Genomic DNA, 20,450 nt, shown 5'->3' with positions numbered 1-20,450 from the left:
AAGTGCATGATATGTTTGGACCGTATTCTAGCTATTTTCTCTTGAATGAACCTGATCAATCCTTCACGACATAAGAGAACGCGTTCGCAAAGTCCACTTTGAAAAAATCTCACAATACTAGAGATATAAAGACCTTACTGAGTGCCTCAGTTCTGTGCCATCGTGGCGCCACATGACGATCTTGCGCTGCGCGATGACTCCGCTGTAGTGGCCGGAGATACCGTACTGCCCCGCATATAAAAAGTCGCCGCGACCTTGAAGTAATACGACAACACGTTCCAATTGCACCTATCCACGCCGACGATGGCCACCAAGAAATCTCCTTTCGATTTGCAAAAGTGTGCGCGACCAAACATCCTCGCATTGGAGCCATACCGTTGCGCACGCGAGTAGGTGAAGCTTGATGATTCCGACACAACGTTTAGAGCTAACCATAGCCAGCGACTACAAAGACAATGGCACAAACATCCTGCTCGACGCGAACGAGAACGCATACGGACCAGGACTGGCGTTGAATGGCGAGAGCACACTATCTGCGTCATCAATTGATGTGGATTTGCTTGGGTTGAATCGCTATCCTGACCCGTATGCTCATGTCACTCTTGCATTTCCAACTTTGGGACTGACACGATGCCATGTAAAGTCACCAAGCGGAGCTTAAACAGAGTCTTTGCAACCTGCGCAACACGCACACGCATACCACCAAGACGATCACGCCCGACAACCTCTTCGTTGGCGTCGGCTCCGACGAAGCCATTGACGCCCTTATCCGCGCATTCTGCGTCCCCGGCAAGGAGAAGATCCTCACATGTCCACCTACGTATGGAATGTATAGCGTCTCTGCCCAAGTGAACGATGTCGCCCTCGTCAAAGTCCCACTACAGCTTCCGAGCTTCGATCTCGATGTACCTGCCATAACAGCCGCTCTCTCCGCCGACCCAAGCATAAAGCTTGCATACCTATGTTCACCAGGAAACCCAACAGGCAAACTGCTGAAGAAGCAGGATGTTCAGCGGATACTGGAGCATGAGAGTTGGAATGGCGTCGTAGTGTTGGACGAGGCATACATCGACTTTGCACCAGAAGGTGCGAGTCTGGCAGAGTGGGTCACCGAATGGCCAAATTTAGTTGTCATGCAGACACTATCCAAAGCTTTCGGCCTCGCTGGTATACGGCTAGGAGCCGCATTTACCGACCCAGCAATAGCCCAACTGCTGAACGCCATGAAAGCACCATACAACATCCCGAACCCAACAAGTCAACTCGCACGAGCAGCGCTAAGTTCGAAGCACCTCGATATCACACGAAAAAACATAGATTCCATCGTTAAGCAGCGTGACAGATTGCTAGCTGAACTTCCAAAAATCCCTGGAGTTGGTCAGCTGATAGGTGGCGTCGAATCAAACTTCCTACTCTACTCGATACTGGACGCACCTGCAGACCAAGGCGGGAAGGCTTCAAATGAGACAGCGCTAGCTGTCTACGAAGGCTTAGCGGAAGAGAAGGGCGTTGTTGTACGATTCAGAGGAAAGGAATATGGGTGCATGGGTTGTCTCCGCATAACAGTCGGTACAGAGAAAGAGGTAGATCGCTTTCTGCAGGAGATACGATTGGTCCTAGAGAGTACCTACAAAACCTCGAGACAACTTAGCGGCAAGGAAGAAGAGAATAAGGAGAAGGAAGCGAGTGCTGTGGTTGCATAAGAGACACGTAGATATTGGGGTCGAGTCATCGTATCACACGGAGTTCCGTGTCTTTATCGGGCTATCATAGATTTTAGTATCAACGTACATTCTAGAATCCTGCATGTACAGGACATTCATATTCTGAGTATATAGAACGACTCGGAAGTACAAAGGCTAGATTTGTGCAACATCACCCAGTTCTCCTTTTACCAAATCCGACCTAAGCTTCTATCTACGCACTTCATGATATTGAGATAATCTTGCAGGTGGTTATTACAATGGCTAAGTTGAGCCACGCGATAAACCAATGTATAAAACCGCTCTTCATAGAGGGATAGAATAACTGACGTGGACAACAGAAAGGCCAGAAGAAACGAGGACAACAGGGAACAGGGAAGTGAAAATGTCGTGAGCATCCCAACACGGCAGGCACGCTAACATGATCGCCACGTGATTAGCGAGGTGGGGACCCACAAGGTCGTCTCACATCAAGACAGTGCTTGCACAATATGTAAGCCTGCCTCCCAACTGCTTCGGCGTTTCAAGCTGACAGATTGAAGTAAATTTAAAGTTCTTACGCGATCTGGCAACGGTAGCCTGGACTGTAAGCGCCGCCAATATGCTGGCCGACGGGAAAATTGATTCGCTGGACACACGTCTTGAGCAGTTCAAACTGAATAATCAGAGTACACAAAGTAATTTGCAGGTGAGCTGCATCTTCTCCCTGATCTCGACGAGAGAAACGCTAACTCCCCTCCGGAATCTTTTGAGGGATCATGGCCAGCTGCTTAGCGACTACAAGTCTTTAAGAGCAGCATTCGAAGAGCAGGGCAGTAGAGGAGCCGTCAAGCACTCGTCGATAACAGCCCACAACTCATATGTACTCATGCTCGTGGATGGAAATGGTTACATTGTCAGTCGCACCGCCTGAAAGATCAGACTCGAGATCAGCTACTGACTTCCCTCAGTGCAACGATGAGCTCATACGCGAAAAGGAAGAGGGCGGGATGCGAGCCGCAAGGATGCTAAACGATGCAGTAGAGAAGTACCTACAACAAAGCGTTCCCGAAGCCCGAACCTCACGCATAGTTGTTCGCATCTATGCGGATCTTACGAATTTGTCAAAGCAACTAGCAAAATCAAAAGTTACAGGCCTGGAGAAGCGCTCAATCGCACCGTTTTCAGCAGCCTTTACACGTGCGATCAGCCTTTTCGACTTCGTTGATGCATTGGATGAGGAGGGTACCAAGTTCAAGATTAGAGGTATGTCTTACGTCGTCTCCTGCCATTACCTAACATGCGTTTGACTAATGACTTATACGTATGCAGAGCAATTCAAATTTGCATCTGAAGACAAGGCCTGCAGTCATATCCTGTATGCTGCTTGCCATGACAACGCTTATCTGTCTCAGCTGGCACCTTTCAGCGGTGCACGTAGCAAGATCACACTTGTGCAGGGTGCAGGCTTCATCTCCGAGTTTCACCAGTTCAAGTTGAATATTACCCAGTTTCCAACCATCTTCCGATGGTCAGAACTACCAACCGCTGCTGTGCCTGTCACGAGCACACCAGCTCCCGACCGGTCTGCATCCCCTAAAGAACTAGCAGCGCCAAGATCGGCAACGAGTTATGTGCCATTACATCTGCGCAAGACTCAAGGTTCGTGGCGAGATCGTGCTGCAGATGCGGAAAGTTCTTCACCTGGGTTTGATGAATCATCCTCGGTGAAGACGGATGGCTTCGGCGACGATTATGGTTCTGGCTATCAAGAAAAGTCCAATGCATCGAAGAAAGCGAAGGTTCCTTGCAGATACTTTCAAAAGGTACCATTGCTCTGCATCCTCTGTTCATCATCGCACTGACATCATCAGGGTTTCTGTCAAAATGGCAGTAAATGCGGTTTTCAACATGACCCTACTACCTTGAACAGCTCAAAACAGCAGCATACCATACATCGGGATGAGATCACTACAGATCGTTCCAACGTATCTGGCATGTTGCCCGTCGTAACGGCAGCAGGTTACATAGCTCTCAACAAAGACGGCCAACGACTGGACACCGTCATCCGATCGCCAACTCAGGACGAATGGGTCGTATACAACTCTCGCTTCCGTCAACAAAAGCCCTGCAACAACTTCCACTTGCAGCAAGACTGCACAGTTCCTAACTGTCCCTACGATCACAATGATCTTGAGCCCGAGGCACGTCATGTTTTGGAGTATGTACTCAAGTGCAATCCCTGCCCACGTAAGAGCAATTGTCGCGCGTCTGACTGCTATTACGGTCACATCTGCCAGAAGGACGGTTGTACGGGTCAGATGAAGGGATGCAAGATGAAGGCAAACCTTCACAACATCGACCCGAACCTTGAGAGTATGGTACCGGCAGAGAACGAGCCTTTGCAAGTGAGTTCTGTGCAGGCGTCGGAAGATATCCCTGCCTTTATGTGGTAGGGACACAGTGGTGGATCGATTGCATACACGTCTGCCATTCTCTTGACATGGCGGGAAGTTAAAACAAAGCTATGTATCTTGCGAGTTACTACGATTATTTTGGCGAATGTATGTACGAAGGGGAAAAGATGTTTCGCGAACCGTTGAAGAGCAAGGTATAGAACAAACCAGTGTATATCTGATCGTGGTGTTTATTAGGTCCATAGCCCACGCAGATCATACTTCTGCGGTAAGCTGAGAGGAGTCATGTAGAACGACAGCAAAATTGTACAATGTTGAATATGCAGAAATGGACGATGGCTACCTAGGCGCCTCAACCGGCTTCGAGGTTCCATCACCTAGTGCCGTGTTGATCCACTCCCCATCGTAGCTGAAGTCGTAGTCAGGGTGGGATGAAACGTACTGTTAGCTCCCAGTGTGAGGATTATACTACCTTTTCGGGGAATTCTCCAGCAGTTGGTCTTTTGGATATGCATTTGAAGTCAACTTGAGTGGAGATGTTGAGTGGGAATGAGATGTTGCGTTGGGAAGGGAAATCAGACGTCGGCTGATGAACAAAGATTGATGATACGGAAATTCAAGCGGCGCAACTTCAAAGACAATGTTCATGAACGTGTAAACCTTGCAGTGTTATGTCCTCTGAGTTCGTGGCGTTCCCAGGAGTTGCATATTCTTGCGTGCTCACAGTGAGCCCTCTAGAAATTTTGCTACCGTCTCTCATGATTGCTCGCTTCACTTCCTTCTCTTCTAAAGGACAAATTCAAGTCAACCCGAGGCGCCGATGAGAGTTGCCTCAATCATCGAAAAGATGGTGCGGATGTGTGAATGACCAACTCTTGTTGAGCCTGCGTATATACAATTGTATCTCGCGTCACCTGAACGCCTGCCCAATATTGCAAAGACCATCCCAACTCCCTCTATGCGTGCATAGCGTCGACTCATACACTTGGCTGTGTTGTAGGATATACATATTGTACAATGATGGACGAGTCTAATTTCGCTTGTGGGGTCCAACAATCTTCGGATACATTCTCGAGAGGTGGTAGTTGATGTTGTTTTTCTTCTGGTTTGGATTGCGCTGGAAAGAGAGTCAGGAATTCGTGTTGAAGTAGTCTTGGCAAAAACATACTGGCGCATCCATGCACAGCCGTAACTTTTGCTCAAGCTGTGCACACCCTTGAACGCTGTATCCCGAAGATGCCCAGCAACCTGTCAAGACAAGTCAGCATTATTGTCCTGCCAGACCCCTCATATGTTGTCCAGTGTTGTCGAAAGTGGCGTATCCCCCGCATCCCCACTTCCAACTCTCTCGTGATGAAGCTGCAATTGCAATTCATATCTCCCTCCATGACATACCCAGAACTGACGACATGGCGCCCAGACATGGGTTCGCTTCTGGCTTGTTCGGTCGGCGCACGCGGAGCTTGGGAAGCGGCGGTAGTGGGCGATGGGTGACGGACGTGACGGCCTGGCCCTGCGGTTTGGGCACCATTTCGAGGGTATTCGGTTCGGAGTCGGTGGGTTTAACTGTCGGTTTGACGGCGATCTGGTCGAATGCGAGGGGTTTGGCCGTCGTAAAGTCGATGCACAATCAAAAAGTTGTCACGCGGGAACGGCCCTAGCGCGATTCCCCACCGGCCAGGGTCGCACCTTCTGTTTGTTTATCGCAGCCGCATCTCCAACCGGCCCAGGATACCGCGCATAACGACCCTTTTTCTCGACCGAGGGACGCACTGGCTTGGATGATCGTGTTCCGGCATTAATATACTAACAACAGCATTATTCAACCTTGTCGCCATGGCTCCTTCGCCGCGCAAACGCGCGCCGCCTGCTTCGTTTCAACAGACATGGAACGACACTGATGCCGCCTTCCTCGACACGAGCGCCCTCCCCGTATCCAAGATCCCCCGAGGCTGGGAACGCAAACAAGAAATCAAGAAGGCCGGTGACGGCAAGGAGAAGAAGATCTGGCGAAGAATTAGCCTCCGGTCGCGTGGGCTACCCGCGACAGAGGGGGACGAGGAAGAAGAGGAACACGATGCGCGGTCGCGAGCAGTAAAGAGACGGCAGCACATGAGCCCCAAGACTATGGAAAAAACGAGCACTGCACCCAACAGCAAGACGCGCGCCTTCAAAGCGACGCGTTGGGATCGACGGAAGAGCGTCCTGCCCAGTATGACGACGCTCTTGTACATAACCAGACCGCACACTGATTCGATACATAGGAAAGAGAGCTACACGGAGTTCCGCGGTCGACGTAGAGGCGGTGAGCGATATTGAAGACACGACAGACCCAAACATGGCCAACGATAGCTCCACAGATGTTGATATGGCCGGCGTCCAGACGGTAGCACCAGCCCGAACTCTGCAACCAAACAGTGAGGACAAGAGGACATCGTTCACATTTACAATGGAGGCGGAGACAGTCGAGGATCTTCCTGATTACGAGAGCTTGGATGGTTTTGAAGACGCCACTCTTGGTGCTGAGCCATCACCAGTAGAGGATGCCACAATCAACATACTTTTCCGTTCGCCAGCTAAGACAGTTCCGACACAGCCCTCCAGGTCCCCGGAGAAGGTGGAATATCCTGAATTGCCTGGCAACGATAACCAAGGGGCTGGAAGTGAACTTGACATGGCCGGAGACGACCTTGCTGCAGACCAAGATCTCCACGAGGACATTGTTCACCAGCAGACGAAGCTTCTTGAGCCTCAGACGGAAGAACAAGCCCCGGGCATTTCGGAGCGCTCTGACCCAGGTCCATCACCAGATTCAAATGAGATTGCCTATCCAACTCTGCCGATAGAGATAATTTCGACAGAACCTTTGGCCGACCACAACAGCGAACGCAAGGATGTAGAAATGTCTGAGATTGAGTTGGACATGGAGACCAGCCAGGACCACCAAGTAGAAGACGAACATAATGGCTCTGCCGTTTCCAATTCATCTAAAGAAGGGTCTGTTGACGAGGACTCCACCGAAGCCTCGATACAATTGGACATTCAACGACAATGTAATATGTCTTTGGAAGAGGAGCACTCCGAGGATCCTCAAGCTTCACCTCAAGTAACGCCTAAAGAAACTCCACTAGACGACATTGCCACTGGACTCCGACTCACACCGGCGAAACTCCCAGCAGCCGAAGCCACACCACGAAGACTACATTCTCCACCCCCACCACCCCAGAGCGAGTCTGGTCCAGATGACATGACAATGACTGTCGCCATGGACGACGACACGGCTATTTTGAAAAACTTTCTTAACCGCGCTGCTGCAAGCAAGGCGGAGAGAGAGACATTTGTCCATCGTCGCGAATCGCTGCAAAACCGCCGCGATTCAGATGTCGTGAGAGGTGCGCTTTCATCGCCCCGTAAAATTCTGGCAGACAAGGATCCCAATTCACCATCGAAGTATGACGCTGGTGTGGCATTGGATCTCTCTCAAACGCTTACACTGAGCGCGGACAAAGACCTTCCTGCGTCCCAGGTCCTGGAGCAAGCAGAAGCAGAAGACAGCCCAGAGGCTGATTCAACACAAGGTTCGAGGCGATCATCTCGAGCGAAAAAGTCACGTTTGCCTGCTCCGGCTTCAGCATCGCAAGCCCAAACGTCAAAGATTGCTATTCGACGTACCGATGGGAGCGAGCACGTCGTGCTCAAGAAAAGTGACGCACAGGAGCTTGCCAACATTACTAGGGTCAACACGCGCAAGAACAAACAGGGGGCTTTCGGCGTGCATGTGCGCCTCCTCAAGCTCGCGATGGAATCCTACGGTCTCCCCCCTGTAGATGAATCCACCAGGGAGATTGTGCTTGGAAAGAACATTCGCTGGGACGAGCAGCTGGCATACTATCAGGAAAACACAGACAACGCCGCGAACCAGCTCGCAGAGGCTGAATCTCTAGCTACGCCTGATGAGCTCAGCCTGCCAACTCCATCATCCATTCCAAGCGTCACCCCCAAGCCCAAGGCTTCAAAAGATCCCAAAGACTCCAAGGACAAACAATCAACACCCAAAGTCCGCAGAGTCCGTGGCCTCGGCACAGCAAACGGCACACCAGGAAAGGGTCTCCTCGCACCGGCTTCCCTACTCCCCGACGCCGTCCAGGAAGAGAAGGACGCAGCCTCCACACAACCACAAAGACTCCCCAAACCAAAGTCGAGCAAGCTCAAGAAACCATCCACAGAATCCTCGACACCGGTTGACACGAAGCTCGCCACACTGGAAATCACGCCCATAGGCATTGACCCTACCAAGGAACGCAAGAGTCGTCTTGCCACGCCGAAAAAGGTCAAACTCCCTCAACCCACATCCGCAACTGTGGCGGTGGAAGGCAAGGAAAATCCCCAACGCTCTGGCCTTGGTCTGGGGGATGCTACGCCTAAGAAGGGCATTCCTGTACCTAGGGTTGTTATCCCGCCGCCTGCTGTTGGCATGGAGTCTGGACTGCCGAGGCGGAGAGGGCGGAAGGTGTAGACGAACGTGCACTTCTTCTTTTTGGGATGTTGGAGGGGTTTCAACAGTGTGTTTAGCATTTGATCTTTTTACGATTTGTCATGATATTGTTTTGTGTTTGGAGTTTTATACCTTCTTCTTCTACTACTACTTCTTTGGCATGTAGAGCGCGTTAAGCAATGGTTTTGCTTTTCTTTGGTGTTTGGATCTATGCATTGGATAGAGTGCATTACTCGGCGTTTCGAAGTGGGGTTGGTTTGGTAGATGGGACGCTACTACTACTATTTGTTTTTCTGGAGTCGAAAGGCATACTTTTAGATAATCTGATCAATAGCTTCAACAGCGTATTTTCACTTCTTTCCAGGGGTTTGTCTTGTCTTGTTCACTCGCGGAAATGCCTGGGATAGCCGAGTCTAGTCCGGAAGCAGCATGGCGATCCGAGATCTTGACTTCATCTTCCAGTACTGCGTTTTTCCACTCACGACTACTTTAGAGAGGCGCGGGGTACAGTGTGGCTTCTAGTTACTTTGTGAGTTATTCTGATAGAATCTGCTGCTCTATCTCTTGTAAGATCGTACATTCGTTGTGGCTACGTGGAAATATCAGTCAGCTGACCAGATTAAAGCGACTTCGATCAACTTACTGTCCAAGTTATACACACTTGAAAGAATCCAGACGTCGTTGTGTCCAAGTAGCCAGTTTCCAGTTCTCAACTCTACCTCCTGGACCCCTGAAAAGACGGCGAATCCAGGACACAACTCTACCCAACAAACATACAAAACAGCCAAAACCCAACCACCCCACAATGTCCTCAACCACAACCCTCCCACCCCCACTCGCCACAAACCCCACCCCCACAACCTCAACCCGCTACACCGCCCCCCTAACAACAGCCCACACCTCCGGCCTCCCCATAATCGACATCTCCCCCTTCCTCTCCGCCACCTCCGCCCCCTCCGCGCGCCACAAAACCGCACAGGCTATAAACGCCGCCTGCGTAAACTACGGCTTCTTCTACTTATCTGGCCACGGCATCCCCGTCGAAAAACTCGACGAGATACTCGCCCTAGCGCGGCGCTTCTTCGCGCTTCCGCTTGCGCAGAAGAATCGGATTAAGCGGTTTGATGCTGGGGGGGCGGAGGGCGGGGATAGTGCAAGAGGGTATCAGGGGCTGGGGGAGAATGTTACGGGGGGGTTGCAGGATTTGCAGGAGGCGGTTGATTGGTATCGGGAGTGGGATTTCCCCGGGGAGGATGGTGGGGATGGGACGGTGAAGACGCTTCAGGGTGCGAATCTGTGGCCTGAGGAACCGGTGGAGCTGAAGAGTGTGTATGAGGCGTATATCGCGCAGGTGCAGGGTGTGGGGAAGGCGCTTGTGCATGCTATGGGCGTGGCGCTTGGTCTTGGACCGCCTGCATCCGACGACGACGACGCGGAAGATGAAAACGTCTTCGTGCGTAACTGCGCTGCTTCCTTCTGGGTCATGCGCATGATCGGCTACCCACCGCTCTCCACCCCTTTATCCCCCGGCTCAGACCCCTCGCAATTCTCCTGCGGCGCACACACAGACTACGGGTGCGTCACCCTGCTGCTCACCGACCCCACGCCAGGCGCGCTACAAGTCCAGCTCCGCGACGGCACATGGCTAAACGCGGACCCCATCCGCGGCGCCTTCGTCGTCAACATCGGCGATATGATCGAGCGGTGGACGAACGGGCTTTGGAAGAGCACGCTGCATCGGGTTGTGCACAGGGGGGATAGGTATAGAGTGTCTGTGCCGTTTTTCTACGAGCCCGGGTTTGATAGCGTGGTGCGGCCGTTGAGGGAGTGTGTGAGGAGGAGTGGGAGGGCGGAGATGGGGGAGGGGGGGACGTATGGGGAGCATTTGCTTACCAAGGTTTTTAGCAATTTTTATTATAGTAAGAGGACGGATTGGTGATTTGAGGGGGGGGGGGGGGACTTGGGGCGGGATGATATCGATTCACTGTCTGGACGTACGTGGTAAACGTGGTTCTTGAAGTTGTAGGAAAACTCAGTCTGCTGGCAAGATCATTCCGTTCGCCAACCCGAACTTTATCAAATCATCGGAATTTTTCAATCTCACAATGCACGCATAATTTGGGTTGAACACTCCGATCAATGCCGTTCGCTTCGTCATGTAGTCAGACCATGAACCACGGTATCACATTTTAACACAGAGCAAGACGTCTTCAAGGCTAGCAATCCCTAGCTACCAACCAAGACACCATCCTCAAACCCGCACCCCAATGCAACCGCTCACATGATAACCTCGTTCGAAACATCCTGTACATCAAATTAGCCATGAACTTCACAATTCCTAAAATATCGAACATACCCTCTTGAGTTCCTTATTCGGCAGACAAACACAGTTCTGCACGCGCACCTCATCCGCAACCGCGCAATCCTTGCCCAGAATCGTGATGCTCTGGACCTTGACGCCATTCTTGATGATACTAGTAGCATGACTGGTGACGGGTGTAGGCGTACCTTCGACACGAGCCCAAGCGCCGATCTTGCTGTGCCAGCCGACAATCGTATACATGACGCAGGCGTCGTGCTTGATCTCCGAGTCCTCAAGAACGATGGACTCCTTGACGCGGACACCGGCTCCGATGTGCACGCGCGGACCGATCGACACGTTGGGTCCGAGCTTCGCTGTGGGGTCGACGTGGGCGGAGGGGTGGATGTAGACGGGTGGGAGGATGTTTGCGGAGGGGGCGGCGAGTTCGTCGGAGCCTGACTGGAAGGCCCGCATCAGGTAGAGGGCGTTGGCGGGTACGGCGGAGCCGGCTGTCTTGATCTGGCGCCAGAAGTCCTTGCTCTCCAGGACGAAGAATTGCCTGCTGTCGGCTATGTCGGACAGCACATCCTGCTCCAGGCGGATGACGGCGTTTTCCTTCTCCTCGTCGTCGTCCTGGCCCGCGTAGAAAGACGACTCGAGGTTCTCGGACGAGGGGTAGGAGAGCAGCCGTGGGCGCTCGGTGCGGCGCTTGATGGCGCTGCGGATGGCGGGGAAGATGCACTCGGTCGCAAAGAGGTAGATTCCGCAGTTGATGAGGTTGGAGATCTGCGACTCTGGCTTCTCGACGTAGTGAAGCACGCGCTTCGTGTGCGAGTCCGACACGATGCAACCGAAGTTGGTCGCGGCTTCGTTGGCGACTCTTGTGCCCAGCATGACGGCCTCGGCATCCTTGTCCTGGAACAGCTTGAGCATCTCGGCCAGCGGGAACGACGAGCAGACATCGGCGTTCAGAACGAACAGCTTGTCTGGCCGGCCCTTCAATATGACATCGCGGAAGTGATACAGGCCTCCTGCTGTGCCCAATGCCTGGTATTCTCGCAGGTACTTGACGCTCAGGTGGGGGAAGCTGCTCGAGACCTCGTTGATGAAGGGCTGGAAGACAGACTCCTCGTAGTAACCGACGATGAAAACCTCCTTGATCTCGGGGACGTTCGTGATAGCGCGGAAGCAGTGCTCGATTATGGGGTGACCTGCGACAGGGAACAGCGGCTTTGCAAGCATTAGCGGGGTGGGCGGGATGGAAGGGCAATTGTTTGGTCGCTAACCTTGGGCAGTTCCATAGACAGAGGCCTGAACCTGGTGCCTCGCGAGGGTCCTCCAACCTATGTTGTGAGCATTTGTCGTCTAAAGCGGGTTCTACAAAGTATTTACAAGGACTACGGCTTTTGTGCCAGCACCGGGCTTGGACCTCACGGAGAGGGAGGGTGGCTGCAAACTCATCTTGAAGGTGTTTGGTGTATGGGTCTTTCTGTGATATGCTGGACTCTCAATTAGAGCAAGAAACAAGGTGGAGGGAGTGTGAACGCGAATCTGTCCTCCAAAGGGGACGATGTTGGACCCTGGATGGCCAGACCCACGTAACTCGTAACCCCCGTTGGGCGGTGAGACCTGTTAGCGCACACCAAAAGTCAGCTGCATGCCGAACACGACCTCCATGCAGACAGACGTGGGAGTTTTTGTGGATTTTCATCTTTACAGAATACAGTAGTCGAAGTACCATCAGACTCCACATCCACAGAACGCTGAATTCCACACACATACTCTGCAGCAAGAACATAGCATTGATTTCTAGTAATAGCCTTCCCAGCCATACTTTACCCACATTACTACCAATGTCCTTGCGCTGTAACCCATAACCCCCAAGCTAAAGATGATCTACACAAGCGCATCACACACCCTTTCCCTCACACCCTCGCCGCACCAGCATGAGCCATCTTCTTGTTCTTCTTCATCAGCGCCGCGAGTTTCTTCTCCAAAACCTCGTGTTCCTTCTTCGCTGCATGCATTGCCTGCTCCGCCTCCTCCATGCTCAGCACGCTACCGCGGCCAGCACCCCTCCGTCCGGGTCCAGCAAATGTACCCGTATTGCCAGGCGCAAAACTAGCCATACCCGAGCTGCTCTCGATCGCGCTCATCAGGCCCTGGACATTTAAACCGCCCCGTCCAAGCGTGATATTGCCGTGTGCGTCAAGTCCAAATTCCTGACTGGAGTGGAAGCCCAAACCAGCACCGACAAGCGCTTCGAGACCCTGGACGAAGACACCGCCGAGCAGATCAGCGGCTATCATACCCATGCCGTCGATCTCTGTGCTGCCGACCGCGCCTCCTTCGACTACTGCTTTGGCCGCTTTGGCGAACTTGCCTACATTTACCGACATGTTCGCTGTGCCAGCGCCAGGCGGGCCTCCAACGGCAGCCATCTCAGGACGGGGCTGATTTGGTGGCGGGTTGTCTGTGAAAGGGAGAACGAATTGATTGAGATATCCGCCTGCATCTGCTGGAGTCTGGTGCTGTGGTTGAGGGGGAGGTTGCGGTGTTGGAATCTCTGGGGCTTGAACAGGAGGAAGCGGGAGCGTTGTTGATCCGAGCAGTCCGGAGGTTGGGTCGAGTTTTGGCATTTGGTGACCTGCGTTGTTGCCAAGTTTCTTGCCTGCCTCTTTGAGCGCTGTGGCGATGGCGGGAAGAACGTCTTTGGGCTGCGTCTCAGCGGTGGTGTTCTGAGCGTGGGCGTACCGACTTTGCCTATGAGGGTGGAAGCGAGCATGTCCCTTCAACTCTTCAATATGCTTCTCTAGCTCAAGAGCCTTCTGCTCCAGCTCCTCTGAAAGCCCCCAGAAAAACTTGCCATTAGGTGTGATCAGCGTCCTGGAGTCAGGTTTGCCATCATGTCCGTTAAGACGCACAGGCTTCTTCTTGGCGAGAGCATCAAGATCTGCTTCTGAGAAGTGGATCTTCAGATCAGGAGGGGCTGTAGGATGAACAGGCTGTGTCGCTCGGGACGCGTGTGTAAGTGACGAGGACAATGGTTTGAAGAACTCGAGCGTCGATGCAAGCAGTTCTCCCGTTCTTTGCAGGTCGGCCATAATCGATTGAGCGGTATGTTCGCGCTTCTCTTTAGGTAGTTCGGGAACAGGCTCTGGCTCCGGTGTGACTCTCGCAGAAGCCTTAGTAGGTTGCACTTTCTTTGCTGCAACCGGAAGTACTTCAGCTGGCTCTTCTTCCACCAAAGTAGGACGTGGGGAAGCAGGTTGACTTTTTGTGGTCGCTACTGCTGGCTTGGGAGCAGTCGATGGCTTCTTGGTCTTCTTCTTTCGTCCGATGATTGGCGCTTGGACGATTTCGACATCAGATTTATTATCATCGATTGCTAGCACTTGCTCTTCCTCGATCTGCCGCTTGCGTTCTTGCCTATCCTTCTTGGCTTGTGATTTGGTCTTCTTCCTCACCGGGGCACTTCCAATCCTGCCAGCTGCAGGGGGAGGGGAGCTGGCCCTCGAGAAGGAAGTTGATGTGACGGAAGCAGTGTCCGAGATTAAATCGCTTGCTGGTGTTCCAGGCTGGTTCAGTGAAGCGATGCTGGCTTGTCTAGACCGAAGCTTGTCGACTGTTGGTATTTGAGGAAGGGACGGGGTAAATGCTGCGGCCAGAGGCGGCGGGGTCTCAGTCTTTGGTGTCGAGACTATGCGCATGACTGGCGCTGAACGTTTCATAGGCGATTCAGTGCCCGCGCCTGCGGGACTGGCCGGAACAGAGCTCATTGACGCTGAAGGTAGCATGCGAAGACTTTTTGTGCGAGCATCGGTTTTGGGTGAACTCGTGACAGGAGACTGTTCAATCTCTGACACTTTCGTAGCAGCTACTATGTTGAGCTTGCCTGGAGGTTGTCGTTTAAGTGGTGAGACTGGCGTCGGAGCAGGAACTGGTATGTCTTTCGACACTTTTGGCGACTCTTTCCTGGGACTGGTCTCCGTGGTATTTACAGTCTTCTTTCCAACCGCCTTCGCCTTGGGTGTCTCCTTCGTAGTAGGGTCAGGTGATGCCTTTTTCTCTTTTTGTGCTTCTTTCTTCGGACTGCTCACGCTCTGTGGCATCTTCTTAGCAGGCTCGCCAGGAGTTTGCGGTTTGGCAACAGTAGCTTTAGCTTTTGCTCTAGTTGGCGTCACAGGGGGAGCTTTCGCTAGTATGGGCACTGCCGGGGTCGGTGAGTCGACTGAATCGGTATGCTGCTTGCCTTTCTTCGACTTCACGGTGTTTGCATCTCTAGTCGGTGTAGCGGGCATGACAGGTACCGCCGGTGTGATGGTTGACGACGTGGTGCGAGACATGGGACGGGATACTGGCCGAGAAAGCGCTTCAGCAGCCACAGTCTTGGGAATGGCCGGAACACTGAACCCAGGTGGAACTGCTGGTGTCGCTCTTCGAGGATGCTCAAAGAAGTTGCTGTTTAGAGGAGTACTCGGCGTACTTTGGACGGGCTCGCTTTCGTTGTCGTTCACAAGTGCATCAACATTGAAGGAGACTTGCTCTTCGGCACTGAAAGGTGCGTCGTCTGTACAAACCAGTCAGCCTTCTCTGGATAGCTACAATGTCCGAATACCACGCAGCGAGTTAGTGGTAATCAATTGGTACAGCGGCTGCCGGACGACTTTCAAGGGCGATATCGCCAATCAAGCAATTAGATACATCAGGCTGCATAGGAGTTTCTCTCGAACATCTTCGTCACTTAAAACAGGCAGAAGGATAGTGCGAAAGCCACCTCTCTATTAGAAAGTAAGCATGCCGACGATAGCGCGGCAGGAAGGGGAGTTACGTACATGCGATGACCATGACGAAGACGACGAGAGAAGCTGACCTGCACATCTGGCAAAGCAGCGTGATCCTCCCAGGCATGACAAGACATGAATGAAAAGCAAAGGTATTGAAATGCCACAATGACATGCAAAAAGAGAGCGAATGTGTGACCTTGGCCAACCCTTCGTAACGCCAGGCATCTCAGTGACAACACACTGATCAGTGTGCCGATGCATCTGCCGTGAAATAACAAAAACGCCATGCAGCCATAATCGAAAGAAAAGTACTAAAACAATATATCTGACCAAGTGGCCATGTAACTATGTGGATGAAGGGTATAGTCTACCATCGTCCGGCGCCGCCGTAATTGTTGTTCGCATAAAGGGCAGAAAATCCATTTGGAGCTTGGCTGTACAAGCCCTGGCCAACCATGCCTCCTTGATGCAATCTTGCCTGTAAGATACTTGGGTCTTGGACATCTGCAAGGCCACCTCCTCCAGAAGAGGAAGTGTTAGCGTGTCTGTGTTTCTTGCCCTTTTTCTTGGATTTCTGCGAACCAGACTCCTGGTAAGCGCCAGGCGAAGGCCCATAAGGGAAGCTAAGGAGGCCAGGGGCAGGGGCAGGCGTAGAGCTCGAGGAGTGTTGATTAAGGAAAGAAGGAAACATTGACTCACGCTTACCATCAGCAGTCCGGGCACCACCATCCATGTTCCTGCTTCGGAGCAGGTCCTGGTACATGGTATCGTTGGTGTTTCTACCGACAGCGTTCGCGCCGTAGCCCAAACCACCAGTAGCGAATCCATGACCTTGGCCAAACATGCCAGTGCCGCTCACAGGCGGTGTTCCAGTAGCTTTCAAACCTGGAGGTGGTCCTTGCACGTTAGTGAAGAACTGCCCACCCATTGGCTGATGCTGGGAAATTTGATTGAACGGGTTGGCGTTTTTCGGCATCATTGAGTTTTGCTGGTTCATAAGCTTCTGGTTCGCAACAGGCTGAACGTTTGCAGAAGCGGATGCGCTGTCATTGGCGAAGCTGAAGCGGGAAGTGTGTCGTGTGTGGCCGGAGTTGTTCCCACTCAATCCATGCTGCTGGTTTTGAGGATTCGGCGTAGACGACAGTAGTCCGGCAGATTGAGGCCCAGACTTGAAGTTGGAGAGAAGAAGTTGCTGCTGTTGCTGCGCCGTAAGAGCTCGACTGTTGAGACCGAGATTGCTGAAATCCTCCGCCAGGGGAACGTTCTGCCCGAAGAGGTTGCTCCCAAAAGCTTGGTTAGGTGGCGCAATAGCGTGCTGATTGAGATGGCCTGTAATGGTGTCGTGTCCCTCTTCTGGTTCGCCTCCCAACTGCAAGCTACCTCCCGCGGTCATCTCGGTTTCGTCGCGTTCAGGAGCAGGTGCTTGTTGCAATGCAGCTTTGATCTCGGCCTCGGCTTCTCGCTGGAGTGCTAGCTCTTTCTCCTTTTCCCTTGCGACCCGACGTTTGGCACCGCCATTGGGATCGAGTAATTGAGGGAATTCCGCGATGGCCTTGAATTCTTCTTCCGAGAGAGTGGCGCTGGAAAAGACGAATTTAAAATCTGGCGTGCATATGAACTTCAGAAGACCTTCGAGACCAGAATCGCGAGGCTTGGGGAGACGCGCAACTGGGGGTGGAGTAGGCTGCGGCGTTACTGATTTCGACGTTTCCGGGGACTTTTCCTTCTCCTTTTCCTTCTCCTTCTCCATTTCTTTTTCTTTCTCTCGTTCCTTCTCCTTTTCTTTTTCTTTCTCCTTTTCTTTCTCCCTTTCCTTCTCCTTCTCCTTCTCTTTGCTCTTCTTCTTGGGTGGTTCCTCAGCTTTTGGTGCCTTTGGCGGTTGCGCAGGAACAGCATTCGTTACGAGTGGACTTGGGTTCGAGGCGATGGTTGAGCGGCTCGCGCGACGTTCAAGGGCAGCTTTGCTCGCCCAGCCCGCCGTCGCTGGCAGACCAGGTGCTTCCATGGTGGGGCTCGGAGCATCGTAGTTGTCTTGTCGATTCGCGGAGGTTGCAGCGGCAACAGGGGGGCCAGGATGGGACGGGGGCGCGGATCGGGAAGTCGCTGACAGGGCGGGCTGCTGCGTCTGGATCGAGTTCATCATGGACAAGTCTTGTCGAGTAAAGCTTTCGTTGTCTTCGCCGGGCTCGTGCAGGAACATGCAATTGCGGTTGTTGCACTGCTCGCCGCGGAGATATGCAGAGCAGTATTTGGTCGTGCCGTGTTGGGCCCTACATCACAGATGAGCTTGCTAGGACGGGCATCGAATATAGCCATGTACTTACCTCAGCGTCCTCTCTCCGTTCTGTGAACTGTCGACAGCCTTGATGCATGCCTCGGCATCTTCCTTGCGGGCGAATGTCACGTAAACACCGACCGACTGGTGATGATTGGCATTTTCCCTAGCTTTGCTGACGACGATCTTGATGATCTTGCCATACTGGCCAAAGTACTCGGGGCCCCGCAGCGTGTCGAGCAGGCGGTCTTCGCGTATAGTCGGGGTCAGGCCGGTGACGTAGACGAGGTTCTTCTGGACGACTCGCAGGCCGGCGAGGTGTTTGCGGCTAAGCGAGTCGGCCTCTGCCTTCTGGGCCTCCTTCTGCCGTATCTGGGCGTTCTTCTTGGCCTTTTGGGCAATCTGCTGCTTGTGCTTGGCCATCCTGCTCAGCGTCAGAAGCGGTCAGCAAGGGGAGGTGCGGGAGACGCACTCCTCGGGGGTGATGTTCTTGAACTCGATGGTCGAGTCGTCGTAGGGACGGCGGCAGGCGGGACACAGGCCGTTCATGGTCGTCTTGATGTTGTTGTAGCAGAACTGGCATATCTGGCACGGGCGTCAGTAGGGCGCCGCGACTCGACGTGGCTTCAGCTGGGGGCGTACTTGGTAGCCGCAGGGACACGGGCGGAAGTTCTTGTCGGACAGGTCGAACTCCTCGACGCACAGCGGGCAGCACTCGTCCTCCTCGTCGTCGACGAACTGGTCCTGCTGTATGCGGGACATGGTGGAGGGTGTGGTGTGTGTGTGGTGTGTGTGTGGAGGGTGCGTGCAGACGTGGAGGGTGCGTGCAGACGTGGAGGGTGTGTGCAGGCGTGACGGGTGGCGGTCGAGCGAGCTGGGGCGGGCCGTGTGGTGAGAGGGCAGGAGCAGGGCGACGGCAAGGAAAGGGTCGCAGGTGGAAACAAACGCCGGCCGTGGGAGCAGAGGCAACGAGACAAGGGGATGGGTGCACAGGCGGTGGCTACCGTGCCGGCCAGAGGAGCCCGTCCAGCGCAAGGTCTGCTACACGGCCGCCAAGAACTAACGTGTCCGTGCGCGTAATGCCCGGATTCGCGTAATGCACGCAAACACCAAAACTATCCTATCTAAAAACAAGGCTATAGAGCTATATACAATAGCTATTATTATAAGATTTTATAGTAGAGTAGTAATTAATTACTTATAATTATTTTATACTACTTATATTTATTTAGGAGCTTAACGTTACAGCTGCAGTAGGTAGTAACAGCTAGAGTAGCTAGTGTAGCCCCTAACTACTCCCTACTACCTATATTATTAACTACCTATTTCCTATATTTAATACTGTATTTAAGAGGCCTTAAGGCCTTCCTTTTACTTTTTTAAGATAATTAGAGAGCCTATTTTATATTAAAAGCCTCTTTCTTACGTACTTACTTAGTAGCTAGGTTAGCCTTCTTCTTTCTTTTTACCTTTATTACTATAGCCCTTACTATATACTTCTTTTAAGCTATCTTCTCTTTATATAACTTAGTAGCCTTCTTTAACTTAGCTATTTTAGCTTTTTAGAGTTACTACTCCTTATTCTTTTAGTTCTTTACTAACTAGTAAATACGTACCTTTCTAACCTTCCTTAAAGACTAGAAAATAGCTCTCTTATAGTACTCCTAGTACTATTAAAGATCTAAAGGCTTACCTTTCTTATTATACTTCTTTTTAACTATTAGTACTTCTTTAAGTCTCTAAATCTTATAGTAAAGTAGCTTATTTTAAACTAAAATATAGTAGAGTAACTAGCTAAGCTTCTATACCTTCTAACTACTTTAATTCTATACTATAGTATATATAAGCTGCTGTATTTTCCTCTAATTAAAGCTACTAAGTACTAAGGTTAAGCTTTTATAAAACTTCTACTTATCTAAAGTAGTAATAGTAAATCTTTTAAGTATAATATTAGAGTTAAGGAGTAAGATTCTAATTACTTTAAAGAAGGTAAAAATTATTAATTCCTTAAAGGAGGTTATCTAGGCCTTCTAAAATAAAAGAAAGAAGTTACCTTTTTTAATTAAAAGTAGCTCTTAGCTGTTATAAAGGTAGTTTGAAAGCTTAGTTAAGTAGGTAGCTAAAAGAGGCTTAAATATTACTATATTAAGCAGCTAGAGTGTATAGGTTAAATAAGAAGGAAATATAGTAAGAAAGATCTTATTCTAATTATAGTACTTAATAAACTCTATTATTAGGTAAGATCTATAGCTATTAAGGATAAGTAACTAATAAGATTACTAGGCCTTCTTTATAAGAGGCTAACTCTAAGAGTAGTTACTAGTATAAATTAGATAAATTTACTAAGAATCTATAGTATTAGTTTTCCTCTACTTATAGTTCTTCTAGTAGTATACTAGCTATTTCTAGTAGGTGTTAGTAGTTAAGGTAGCTAAGCTCTAAGGCTTTACTTACTAAGGTTCTACTAGGCCTAGCCTATTATATAAGCCCTT

At 51.4% G+C, this 20,450-nt stretch overlaps 7 protein-coding genes across 7 annotated transcripts; 4 read left to right on the top strand and 3 right to left on the bottom strand.

Annotated features, from left to right (window-relative positions):
* Nucleotides 1-303: 303 nt before the first annotated feature.
* P153DRAFT_289175 (histidinol-phosphate aminotransferase) lies at nt 304-1,703 on the top strand (the record flags this gene model as incomplete). Its single annotated transcript, XM_033663639.1, has 3 exons — nt 304-389; nt 442-585; nt 644-1,703. 3 exons carry the CDS (start codon nt 304-306, stop codon nt 1,701-1,703), a joined length of 1,290 nt encoding a protein of 429 aa, XP_033524606.1.
* Nucleotides 1,704-2,208: 505 nt separating this feature from the next.
* Nucleotides 2,209-4,561, top strand: P153DRAFT_313837 (uncharacterized protein). The gene is made up of 5 exons (XM_033664897.1): nt 2,209-2,391; nt 2,446-2,598; nt 2,654-2,948; nt 3,015-3,508; nt 3,557-4,561. Exons 1-5 carry the CDS (start codon nt 2,305-2,307, stop codon nt 4,136-4,138), a joined length of 1,611 nt encoding a protein of 536 aa, XP_033524605.1. The 5' UTR covers nt 2,209-2,304; the 3' UTR covers nt 4,139-4,561.
* A 147-nt stretch (nt 4,562-4,708) lies between these two features.
* P153DRAFT_365851 (mitochondrial ribosomal protein 10) lies at nt 4,709-5,658 on the bottom strand. Its single transcript, XM_033667913.1, has 3 exons — nt 5,495-5,658; nt 5,268-5,347; nt 4,709-5,216 (listed from the first exon to the last, which is right to left on the bottom strand). Exons 1-3 carry the CDS (start codon nt 5,628-5,630, stop codon nt 5,130-5,132), a joined length of 303 nt encoding a protein of 100 aa, XP_033524604.1. The 5' UTR covers nt 5,631-5,658; the 3' UTR covers nt 4,709-5,129.
* Nucleotides 5,659-5,826: 168 nt separating this feature from the next.
* P153DRAFT_313829 (uncharacterized protein) lies at nt 5,827-8,944 on the top strand. The gene is made up of 2 exons (XM_033664896.1): nt 5,827-6,311; nt 6,364-8,944. The coding sequence occupies exons 1-2, from the start codon at nt 5,936-5,938 to the stop codon at nt 8,613-8,615; spliced, it is 2,628 nt and encodes an 875-aa protein (XP_033524603.1). The 5' UTR covers nt 5,827-5,935; the 3' UTR covers nt 8,616-8,944.
* A 129-nt stretch (nt 8,945-9,073) lies between these two features.
* Nucleotides 9,074-10,533, top strand: P153DRAFT_395651 (Clavaminate synthase-like protein; the record flags this gene model as incomplete). Its single annotated transcript, XM_033671418.1, has 2 exons — nt 9,074-9,160; nt 9,220-10,533. The coding sequence occupies exon 2, from the start codon at nt 9,400-9,402 to the stop codon at nt 10,531-10,533; it is 1,134 nt and encodes a 377-aa protein (XP_033524602.1). The 5' UTR covers nt 9,074-9,160; nt 9,220-9,399.
* A 162-nt stretch (nt 10,534-10,695) lies between these two features.
* Nucleotides 10,696-12,391, bottom strand: P153DRAFT_365848 (nucleotide-diphospho-sugar transferase). Its single transcript, XM_033667912.1, has 4 exons — nt 12,289-12,391; nt 12,183-12,239; nt 10,951-12,126; nt 10,696-10,898 (listed from the first exon to the last, which is right to left on the bottom strand). Exons 1-4 carry the CDS (start codon nt 12,355-12,357, stop codon nt 10,872-10,874), a joined length of 1,329 nt encoding a protein of 442 aa, XP_033524601.1. The 5' UTR covers nt 12,358-12,391; the 3' UTR covers nt 10,696-10,871.
* Nucleotides 12,392-16,050: 3,659 nt separating this feature from the next.
* P153DRAFT_289280 (uncharacterized protein) lies at nt 16,051-18,720 on the bottom strand (the record flags this gene model as incomplete). The annotated part of the gene is made up of 4 exons (XM_033663644.1): nt 16,051-17,953; nt 18,008-18,382; nt 18,431-18,543; nt 18,601-18,720. 4 exons carry the CDS (start codon nt 18,718-18,720, stop codon nt 16,051-16,053), a joined length of 2,511 nt encoding a protein of 836 aa, XP_033524600.1.
* Between the last annotated feature and the right edge of the window lie 1,730 nt (nt 18,721-20,450).

The sequence above is a fragment of the Dothidotthia symphoricarpi genome (assembly GCF_010015815.1).
Source record: "Dothidotthia symphoricarpi CBS 119687 unplaced genomic scaffold P153scaffold_8, whole genome shotgun sequence".
Lineage (NCBI taxonomy): Eukaryota > Fungi > Ascomycota > Dothideomycetes > Pleosporales > Dothidotthiaceae > Dothidotthia > Dothidotthia symphoricarpi.
This window is presented reverse-complemented; position numbering and strand designations above follow the sequence as displayed.